Raw genomic sequence first — 11,108 nt, 5'->3', positions numbered from 1 at the left:
ATAACAAAATGAGGAATTGTTTAGTTTTCCTTATGCCAAAAATTCAGCCATATATGCTGGTGAGTAGACTTCAGTGCCTCTTGAGATGCTGCATTCACGTCCTCCGAAATATTGATTTGTTTTATAGCTTTCTAGGTCAGAATGTCAGCCAGACACAGGTCATGTAGAATCATTAAAACCAAGACCATTAATAAAACAAAAACTTTAAACAACCATCAGCAGCCGTTAAAATGGGCCATAGCGGCAAATGTGTTAGTGGGCCGATCCCAATTCTTTTTTCCTTTCAAAGTTTAAGAATGTTAAAAGAAGTGTTTCATCTTGCCTGGAATCTATTTGTGCTTTTATAGGGAGGCTGCAACTCCTAAACATTCAGCAACTGTTCCTGCCTGGATAGGCAGTTATGAAAGGGTGGGCGGTAATCGAAGGAAACCGACGTATACTGATGCAAGCATGCACACACAAGGAACTTTTGAAAAAACGAGAGCCAGTGTGCTATAGTGATTAGAATGGTGAACTAGGAGCTGCGAGACGCAGGTTTGAATCTGCACTCTTCCATGGAAGCTTGCTGGGTGACCTTGGGCCAATCACATACTCTCAGCCTAACCTATCTCACAAGGTTGTTGTGAGGATAAAATGGAGGAGATGTAAACTGCATTGGGACCTCCAATGGGGAGAAAGGTGGGTTATAAATGAAATAAATACATAAAAAGGCTTCTCGAAAATCTCCCCCAGAAGCAAAAATAGGATCAGTGATTTATCTGAGATAGGTGCCAGAAATAGGGGCTGGCCACAAGTCAATCTGACTTTAGCTTGGTTCCACATTTTGTCTCCATAAGGGACAAAATTACCCTAGGTAGGCCTGCCTTCTGATGTATCTACTGCATCATACACGTGTTATTAGGACTGATATGGATGTCCCTTGATCAGTGAGTGAAAAGTGGAAGTGGGTCTGGTGGCGAACTGGACCTGTTTGGTCTGTTAGTGACCGTCCAGTGTGAGCCTTCAATTGTGGTGGGCAATTCTTATTCAATGGACTCATCCTCATGCTATGTGCATCAAGCTTCCTTCAAGCTGAGACCACAGACAAAGGGCTCTTTAACCCCTTCTATTCCAGCTTGCTTTACAGAGGCTCTGGCAAAACTATGCCTTATTATGAGCCTCCTTTGCAAACGAGAGTACATGATGAGTGGGAGCCTCTGGTATACTGTAGCTGCTCAACATGGCAGAGAAGGGGATGTGTGTCTCTTGGTCCTTGTTTCAGCTTGCAAGATAGATAGATAGATAGATAGATAGATAGATAGATAGATAGATAGATAGATAGATAGATAGATAGATAGATAGATAGATAGATAGATAGATAGATAGATAGATAGATAGATAGATAGATAGATAGATAGATAGATAGATAGATAGATAGATAGATAGATAGATAGATAGATAGATAGATAGATAGATAGATAGATAGATAGATAGATAGATAGAAGGTTTATTGCATACAGCCATAGGCCATTACAAGTCACAAACAACAAACAGAACAGAAACACAAGTTTGAATAAAATTGATGTGACATGGTCAAAAGCATTAAAATTTAAAACTAGATACATGGTCATATCATTAAAATTTAAAACTAGATACAGCCATTAAACCATTTCCAGTTGTCAAGTTCATATAGGGCAATAAAAGTATACACAGTTAAAACAGTAAAGACAATAAAAATCCCCAATGTACAATATTAATGTTATCCCTTAAGTACAGCATTGGCCAGTATTTTTTTTGCAGCCAGGGCATATAAAGCCATTTTGTGGGATACGTTAGCATCAGAGACAGCTAATAAAATTGCCATCTTCTCAGGGTCTGAGTGGGTACAAAGGTTGGACAACATCTCAAAAAGAAATTTAGTCCTAGGTTGGACATACAATGGACAGTTGAGAATATAATGAGGTAAGTCCTCAATTGCAGATGTTCCACAGGGACAGAAGCGTCGGTCCTTAGGAATTTTACTGTAGTGGCCTGCTAAAACTGCAGTTGGCATTGTTTCGAAGCGTAGGGATGTGAAGGTTGCTCTAAGATTATAGTTTGCAATACTAACTAGCTAAGATGCTCTAGAATGATTGCACTTGAAGAGTTTAAACCAAGAGGCTGACTGACAGTTCAAGACTGCCTGTCTATCTATCAGGGCATCACCCTTATAGACTCAGTCTCGGAGATCTGAGTTATTTGCTGAGGGGTTGAGAAGGGCCGATTCCACACTACCTTAGCTCCCGCTTTTCTTGTGCACTGATTGCTCCATCTGCTATTGCGCGTTCTTTGCTTGTTTGTTCACATCACCTTTAGAATAGCGCTTATCCTGCGCAATCCGTTGATCACATCCCCTTTCAAAAATACGGGTAAAGGGGCGGGACAAAACCAAAAGGCCCGGGTTATTTTTTTTTTTTTAAAAAAGGCAAATTTGACGCTATATCGACGTGTAATTATCTTGAAACAACGAATCCGCGTTCCCTTCCTTCCCTGTCATTGGTCAGTTTTCGGACCAGCCTCTTAAAAGGTTATTGGATCCCCGTGGAGGCGCCAAAATTTGAACAGCTTTAAAATTGGACTGATAGTCATTCCTGTCTCTGTGGGAGTTACAGGTGACTTGGAGAGGGTAGGATGGCACCCCGGGAAACGATCATTTTTCTGATGGCTCATGTCCTTCTGATTATGCTCCGCTGCTCGACATTCATGTGCCTTTCCTATAAAAGGTACATCTGCAGGAGGAGACGTGCGGCTGCCAGATTGCTATTTTTCAGAAACCGGCACTCCGCTTACCGCCGCTACCTTCGTGCACCACCTAGAAACAGGTTTCGGCGATGGTTTGCCTTGGCAGAACTTGAAGAGCCACGGGAGCACTGGGTTTACCCACGAAGCCTCCACTGGTGGGATGCCATCGTTTTGGGCTACTGGGATGATCATTGTTGGATGGAGCGTTTCCGAATGTCCAAGCAAACATTTCTTGAGTTGGTGGAGGCTCTACGGCCACGTCTCGAACGTCAAACCACCACCATGCGTGTGCCATTATCCGTGGAGAGGAGAGTCGCCGTAGCGGTGTGGTACCTCGCCAACGGGTCAAGCTATCAGGTGGCGAGCGACTTGTTTGGCATCGGACGGTCCACGGTCGCATCCTCGGTAATAGAGTTCTGCTTTGCTGTGGAACTAGAACTTCTCTCGAAAACAATATGCATTGGTCCCGACGTTGGAAAGGTAGGTTGCACTGTGGAAAATTTTTTTTTTTTGTAATGTGATGTCGTCCTTCCGACTTATCATTGTGCCAAAATCATATCAGTTGCTTTTATTTGACCATCCAAAAAATGTCTAGGTTCTGACTGGACAACTAGGAATCTCACACTTGCGCATTGATGTGCCTTACGCTGACAGATGCCCGTGAGCGTGGATATAATCTTGAATAACAATCACCTAAACTTCTGTGAGTGCTGTATGAGTAACCCCAAAACATGTCTGATTAATTTATTTTCCTTTTTCGAAACAGATAATGGATGGCTTCGATCGCCTTGGATTTCCGCACTGCATAGGCGCTATAGATGGCACCCACATTCCCATTTGCGCTCCGGGGGGAAGGCCAGATCAATATGGTAATCGGAAGAACTATTCATCCATTCTTCTTCAAGGAACTGTAGACTCATCAGGACGCTTCATCGACGTGGAGGTAGGGTGGAGTGGGAAAAATCATGATGCCTTTGTCTTTACCCACTCCGCCCTCTGTATTGCCATGGATGCCGGCTCCCTGGTTCCTGGGAACCCTTGCCTGGATTTGGATGGTGTGGTGGTTCCACCGATCATCATTGCGGATGGTGCCTACCCCTTGCGTCCCTGGCTGATGAAGCCATACGGCCGGACAGCAGAAGCGGGACATCACCGAGACTTTGATAGGAGACTTTGCAGGGCTCGCAACAAGGTGGAATGTTGTTTTGGTCGTTATAAGGGGAGATGGCGTTGTTTGTCCAGGCGTCTGCAGGTCAGAGAACAAAATGTGGTCTCTGTTGTCACTGCTTGTGCTGTCCTACATAACTTGTGTGAGGAAAGGGGTCATCCGGTGTTGGGTGACCTGGAATCACCAGAACCCATTCGCATACAGGCTGATGAGGATGATGACATGGCCACAAATGGTGAGAATCTCGCAGCAGGAAAGGTAGTGCGGGAGGCCTTGGCAAGGTTCATGGCCGCCGCAGGATCAAGAGAGTAGAGCTTACCATGCCACCAATGGATGTTTCAGAAATCCGATTGTGGTGGTCCTTTAAACGATTTTTTATTATTATCCTGTCACGAGCCCTTGCTGTGTTGGCTCAAAAATAAACCAAAAATATGTTTTTGGATCTCATTGTTGAACTGTTTTCTTTCTCCTGATCTAAAATAAAAAAATACACATCATCACAAGACCAGTGAACAATCAATAAATAAAACAAATCAGAAAACCATTATATTCCTCTTGCAAACAATTTAGTGCTCCACACATTGCCCTTTCCATTTTTAAAAAAAATATTGCAATCTTGCCCAGTCGATGTTGTTGTTCGTGGAGGTGCATCCTGGAGATCATGGACACTCAAAATCACACTCACCGGCACACAGATGGCCCTGTCTCTGAACAACCAATTCTGCTCCGGAATGTGCAGAGTGGACTCATACACAGCTAATCTGTTCACCCCGCGTTGGTTTAAGTCCTTCCCAGTGATGGTCTACAGGCTATTGTGTGGTCATTTCTCAGGGAACCTTACAAGGGTTATCACCCAACCCTCACGTCACTCATTAATATGTTAAAAAAAAAATTCTTATCACTTGACACTGTCATTCCCATTGTCCACTTAATGCTTTCGTGGGTACAGCCGGGAAGCAAAGAGCGCGGGGTGGACACGGGTCCATTTAATAAAAAAAACGCCTCTAAGCCTCCGTCGTTAAGATTCTCCCGCGCAAATAACGGGCGCGTGTAGCCGCCGATCATGCGCGTTGAAGATTCATTACTGTGTCGACATACCGTCTCATTGAAATCATGGCTTCAGGCGGGAAAGGTGTCTTTTGGAGGGACGACGAGGTCCGTGCCCTGCTTAACCTGGTGCTCAGCTCGGGAAAGGCAGGAATCCTCATGAAGAGCACCCACCTTCCCAACAGGCAGCACTTCAGTCGGGTAGCCACTCGTATGCGTGAGGCCGGCTTTGAGAGGAACACCGAACAATGCCGGTCCAAGTTTAAGCGCGTCAAGGGGGCTTTCTACGATGCCTTGGAGTCCTGGCAAGGGATTCCAAGGCAGAGTGGGAAGCCCCCCTTTTTTGCCGAAATGATGAGGCTCTGGGAGGCAGCAGGGAAACCCAGCTGGAGGAACCGATATCATGGTGGTGAGTTGAGGTCTCGATGATAAAATTATGCCTATGACAATTATGCTTGTGTTTTGATTTTGAATTTTTTTCAAGGACATTGAGCTGAGGAATTGGTGAGTGGTGGTCCAAAAACCGCAGATCTTGGACATTGTTCACTGCTGTGCCTGACCACCCTAGAAGCGGGTGTATGCTTGTGCTTTTTTAACAATACCGAACCCTGTTTGAATGGCCAAACCGCCCCATGATAGCTCCCCATGGACAGGATGTTCAAGCCAAATTTGTTTCTCAAAACATCGATACTGTAGGACAATAGAATTCACATTTGCAGACCACTCCACATAACCTCATGCATGCGTGTATTGGGGAAAAGCATTTGCTGATGTGTCAGTAAAGTTTTGATAGTATGATTACAAGGTTTTCATAGAGGCCATTTTATAAAAAAAGATATTTTCCTGATTTCCACAGCTGCTCTTAGGAGGAGAGATGAGCCGATGAGTCAACCTGAGGAGCCAGAGGGGGAAGCCTCCGATGAGATGGAGCACGCCAGTGCGGCAGGCTCCTCCCCTGTGAGCAACGTGGTGCACCAGGAGTTGGCACATGCAGGTGGGTGTCATGAGGAGTATCATTGCATTATGCAGCATCTAAATAGCCATTCCCCTCCACCCACTTTGGGTGATGCCATCCAAGTGTCAAGAACATTCTGCGCCAAAGGCTGCCCTGGCATGATGTCAGGTGGCAGATTCTTTCAGTTTTGCATTCTCCACAGACCAACATCACCTGCAACGTGACCATTTTCCAATTTAAAGGAAAGTTTAGAGCAGACATGAGTTATCGAAAAGGTGACATCTTAGTGGTCTGCGGGCCAAGCTACACATGACGAATGACACTTGAATGGCAAGTGTATTTCTCCCTGTTCACTTGCCCTCCACTCAAACCACTCGCCATTCAAGTGTCATTCGTCATGTGTAGCTTGGCCCTGTGAAGCAACCTCATCCAAAGCATCACAGCACCGTGGTCCAAACAAGTGCTTACCGTCCACCATTCATAGATTCAAAAGACTGTTTCTTACAGTAAACATTGGTGTGACCACATTTTCCTGCACCGTCAAGACCGAGAATTTTTAAGGATGGCCCAAGTTTTCTCAAATCGTACTTCTCATAGTTAGATGCATGGTGTGCCAAAAAGATAAGGGCATGATATTGTAGTTTACAGAGGTGTTAATCTACTCTGCCATAACCTCTCCAGCTCAATATCAGAGTTTTTTCTCTTTTTACCACCATGCAACAAACTAAGAGAATTGTGATTCTCGAATGTGCACTCCACAATTTTATCACTTTGAACCCAAGGGCGCTTCCAGGATAAATGTTTATTGCTCCCAGGGTTAAACACCGCAAAATCATGTGGATTTCACCGATTTGTGAATCAGGAAACTTTTGTCATTGCTGTGATAATGGAAATTGACTGTTTGTCCATCCAAATGCAACTGTAAACGCAATTTGAACGGCAGCATTGGATCTCTTCACAGGAATCCAAACGCTGGCATTTGAATTCACAGGTTTTTTTCCCCCGGGCGCCCCTTCCTGGCACACACACACTGATGATATCTTGCTCTATGTAGATCACCTTCAAATTAATCCCTCCTGTTTAAATTTTTTTCTCTAACCACGAAGGAGCCTCTCCAGACCTATATGGTCACCTATCCATACATGGATTATCTCAAAATCTTAAACTGGTTTCAGACCCTCTGCGTTAGAAACATGCATGGCAACACTGGAGTGCGTGTCTCAAACTGTGTTCTCATATCTTGACTCACTTGAACCTTAATACAGAAGTTTCTTTTAAATTTGGAAAACAATGTTTCATTTCTGATTGGCCATCAAGATGATGGTTAGATAACACCCTTAAAAATGATATGTTTTTCTATTGTGACAGAGGAGGTTGGGGATCGTCCGGGTACATCGGATTCAACTCAAGCGGCTCCATCCACCAGTACAGCGCCAGAGACCGCCCCCCGCCGCCAGGGAAGAACTCTTGATGACCTATTTGCCTTGGTGGAGAGCATGGATGGGCGCACCTCTGCATCACGTGGGTTCAACTCTATAAATGTGCTTTGGAGAGCAGCCACAGTAAACAATGCAACCGCCTAAAAAATTCTTGTTCTGTTTAGTCAACAGCATCCAGAGACGTATGGCCACATACGAGGGTCGTATGATGCGCTTTGGCCGGAGGCTGGACAACATCGAAAGGAGGCAACGGGAGATGGAAGAATCCAGCTTGTCAGCCAGGGAAGCTCATGGCCAACAAAATCAGTAATTGTTGCCCTGGCATGAGGCATCAATCTTTCCCACCCCTTGAGTTTCTCTTTAGTTTCAATAAATCAAGAACTGTTAACGTTACCATTTGTCCCCTTGTTTATTGATGTCTTGGCCGTCAGGAGTAAAACAAGTAGTGGCATTGAAAAACACTCCAATGTAATACAAACAACAGTGTAACAGTGAAAATGGGGAAACGGGACCGTTAATTCAAACGGAAACATCTTAGTCCAGTAATGCTAAAGAGTCAGCCTTTCACGAGCCCTTCCAACGCATGCACGTTTTGCCGTGGCAGACCTAGGTGGGATGTTTTCTGAGTTGCTGTCACCCTTTTCACAAGCATTTGCTGACCTTCCCCGGTGCTGACTCACCAACATTTCCCCAAGTGTTTGGAGAGTGGTTACTGCAGATTCCATTACATGCAGATTCTGCATCCACACATCCCTAAAATCATTTCTTTCCTTCCTGGTCTCCTCTAGGAACTCGACTTGCAACCTCCTTTCTTCTTCATGCCATTTGTTGCTATCCTTGCGGTCTATGCGCCATTCATTGATCTGTGCCTTGTGCTCTTCCCCTGACTGACTCATCATCTTGTCCGCCACAGAAAACAGGCCAGCATTTCTTCTTCTTCTGGATCTAATGGCTGATAGGCGTGTGCCAGGTGATAGCTCCGCCACTGATTTCAAAGGTGATTCTGTGAATTGATAAAAAGCCAAAAAAACATCAAAAAACAAACATAATCCAGAGCATGACATTGACTTTTCTGCACAGTTATTGTCCCTTGAGTGATCAATCAACAGAATCTCGTGTGCAGTCCCATGCTGAGGATTTTTTTTTGGTCTCCTGCTGAGAATCAACACTCCTTGCCATGTTTAACAGACATGGTTTTTACATCTATGCCCTGGGGGGAGAAAAAACCTGTACAGTTGACGTTTTTTGCCTGATGTTACCCAAGGATTCAATCAATGTGAAGCTGATGTGAGGGTGCTGTTCATTTGGTCCATAGTTCCGGCCAAGAAACTTTGGTGACTTCCCTTTTGACTCAAGCCAAAATTGGTACCAAGGGGACCCACCACCCCCCAAAACACACAATGACGTTAACATGACACTGCTGCCGGGGTTACATATCACGTCGCCAAGTTTAATTTAGCTTTATCTGCAGAAACAAATTTGAAAATTTGGTGAACAAACTCTTACTGATGGTAAACCATAGAGATGCTATGCGATTGCTAGCCCTTTATTTCGTTACCGAGAAAACATACCTTTGCTGCTGCCAAGACCAGATGTGCTGGAGCTGTTGTTGCTAATTGTTTCCTCTTGACCGTCAGGACACGGATCATCAGACTCTAGAAATAAAGGAGAGGTTTTCACAGATTTAATTGTGAGTTAAGTGGGTGGATTTGATGTCCTGGCATAAAACCAATTCCTGGCAGGATACAGAAGTTCACACAAACACAGGAAGGAAGTGGCTTAGGGTGAAGCTGCAAGCGACGCCTGACACAGGGCGGACACTTGTCCGCTTCCCTCAATTTCTGATGGGAACTGTAGGTATCCTGGTCTTGCAGCTGCATTGGAGAGACAAGCGCTAAATCAAGGAAGCCCACTTCTCCCATCAAAAGTTTAGCAAGGCTAACAAGTTTGCAACCTGTCAGGCATCACTTGTAGCTTGGGTCTCAGGCTCTGCAATTTTCACAAATGAAACAAAGCACAGTTTCTCAAACATTGAAAACATAACGTGTTTTCCTGAACACGTGGTCCAAACATGGATCCAATTGTGTTGAAGTGGTGTCCCATATCCTCACGATTCTAGACTCCAGCTGTCTTTTCACCACGATAGATCAAAGAACACCTGCAACTAGATATAACTAATCAAGGTTAAAGGGTTAATCACTGCAATATATGGATGTTTTCCTATGAAACTCATCAAACTCACCTTTGTCTTCAAGGCCATCCACAGTGGCATCAGTGTCAATCTCTGCCTCAACCTCAGGTACATTCTCTCTCACACCTGTGTCAATTGAAAGAATGTCATGATATTACTTCATGCGTCTCTATAATGAGCACTTTTCAAACCTCCACAGTAAAAGTGGTTTTCACTCACCCACTTGGCATGGAGTGGAGCTTCTAATCTGTCCATGATCTATGGTGAAGAGGTCGTGCGAAAAAAGCTCCTCCGAGCCATCAGACACTGGACACGGGTCTCTCAATTGCCGCCCCAGGGACACAACGCCAAGACTTCTTGACACTCGTTTTGGTTTCACGCTTGCATCCCCCCGGAGAATGCTGTCAAGCTCCCTGAAATACGGGCAGGTAATGGGAGCATTTCCAGAGGTTGAATTGTGCGCCACTACCTTCTTGTAATCCAGTCTCATCGTTTTTGTTTTTGACCTGCACTCCATAGCTGTCCTTTTATGTCCCCGAAGGGCCATCTGGGCTGCAATGCGCTCGAAATAATCGATATTTCTATAGGAACTCTTCAGTGCTTCCTGTATTTTTTCCTCCCCCCAGAAGGAGAGGAGATCCAATATTTCCCTCTCCCTCCAAGCAATTCCACGGGAGGCGGCATGCCTATGTTCGCTCATCTCGACAATTTTGAAAATACCTGACCTGAACTCCTGAGATCTCGTTCTAAGTGCTAGAACAGATTTATAGCTGAGGCTCCGTGCTCCGCTGCAGAATGTCTGTCAATAAAATGCTACCACATGCATTGGATCATGGGAAAGGATGGGAAAGTTTCCGCGGGAAGTAACGGTCAAGAAATGGCATGCCGCATGCGCAAGTTTGGACAGCAAGGATTGAATTAACGCCAATCCGAAACAGCGGTTCAATGGAACAACGACGACATTAGTGTTAATGTTAAAGGCATTCCAAGTGCACGTCAACGATGAACGCCAGTGAATGAAATCAACATGGGATGGGTGATCGGTCATGATGACCGGCCACATCATCCAAAGGCAGAGCTTGATTTTCTCTTTTGAAACTTGACCGCGGTGCCAAGTCCAGTGGCACAGGCCATTTCAAGCGTATCAAAAGCCATGAATGAGGTGTCACGAGGATGTCTAATAAACAGAGCTCATTGTTCCTCTGATATCGGAGGTCTGTCCGTTAAATTGATATGAGAACAATATGATGAGATGTCGACATATCGACACGGTAGTCTTTTATTTTTTAAAAAAGGGGTTGGAAAAAAGGCAGGGCAGGGAATTTGGGGGCGGATCAAGAGAGGGTGGGAAACCAAATGGGGCCGTTTATTCATAACAAGATAAACCGGAATGAAAGTGCAATGGGCTGTTGCGACGCGATGCCGGTTTAATGACGTCATGGGAGATGAGTGTGTGAACCGATTAAAGTATGGCGCTGCAGAAGTGAAAAACTGCCGCAAGAAGAACGGTAGTGTGGATTCGGCCAAGATCATCAGGGATGGAGTATC

General features: G+C 44.9%; 2 protein-coding genes across 2 annotated transcripts; one reads left to right on the top strand and one right to left on the bottom strand.

Moving 5' to 3' along the window:
- Positions 1-2,958: 2,958 nt before the first annotated feature.
- LOC129340930 (uncharacterized) lies at positions 2,959-4,240 on the top strand. The gene is made up of 2 exons (XM_054995824.1): positions 2,959-3,240; positions 3,527-4,240. The coding sequence occupies exons 1-2, from the start codon at positions 2,959-2,961 to the stop codon at positions 4,238-4,240; spliced, it is 996 nt and encodes a 331-aa protein (XP_054851799.1).
- Positions 4,241-7,881: 3,641 nt separating this feature from the next.
- On the bottom strand, positions 7,882-10,775 carry LOC129341618 (myb/SANT-like DNA-binding domain-containing protein 7). Its single transcript, XM_054996899.1, has 4 exons — positions 9,780-10,775; positions 9,612-9,686; positions 8,941-9,024; positions 7,882-8,372 (listed from the first exon to the last, which is right to left on the bottom strand). Exons 1-4 carry the CDS (start codon positions 10,258-10,260, stop codon positions 7,918-7,920), a joined length of 1,095 nt encoding a protein of 364 aa, XP_054852874.1. The 5' UTR covers positions 10,261-10,775; the 3' UTR covers positions 7,882-7,917.
- Positions 10,776-11,108: the final 333 nt, after the last annotated feature.

The sequence above is a fragment of the Eublepharis macularius genome, chromosome 13 (assembly GCF_028583425.1).
Source record: "Eublepharis macularius isolate TG4126 chromosome 13, MPM_Emac_v1.0, whole genome shotgun sequence".
In the NCBI taxonomy this organism is placed as follows: domain Eukaryota; kingdom Metazoa; phylum Chordata; class Lepidosauria; order Squamata; family Eublepharidae; genus Eublepharis; species Eublepharis macularius.
This window is presented reverse-complemented; position numbering and strand designations above follow the sequence as displayed.

Excerpts from the sequence above, each read along its gene's own strand:
- LOC129340930 (XM_054995824.1), top strand. The coding sequence starts at position 2,959 with ATGGAGCGTTTCCGAATGTCCAAGCAAACATTTCTTGAGTTGGTGGAG. Across the intron at positions 3,241-3,526 it reads TTGGTCCCGACGTTGGAAAG|ATAATGGATGGCTTCGATCG; the intron begins GTAGGTTGCACT and ends TTTTCGAAACAG.
- LOC129341618 (XM_054996899.1), bottom strand. The coding sequence starts at position 10,260 with ATGAGCGAACATAGGCATGCCGCCTCCCGTGGAATTGCTTGGAGGGAG. Across the intron at positions 9,687-9,779 it reads CTCCACTCCATGCCAAGTGG|GTGTGAGAGAGAATGTACCT; the intron begins GTGAGTGAAAAC and ends CAATTGACACAG. Across the intron at positions 9,025-9,611 it reads GGATGGCCTTGAAGACAAAG|AGTCTGATGATCCGTGTCCT; the intron begins GTGAGTTTGATG and ends CTTTATTTCTAG.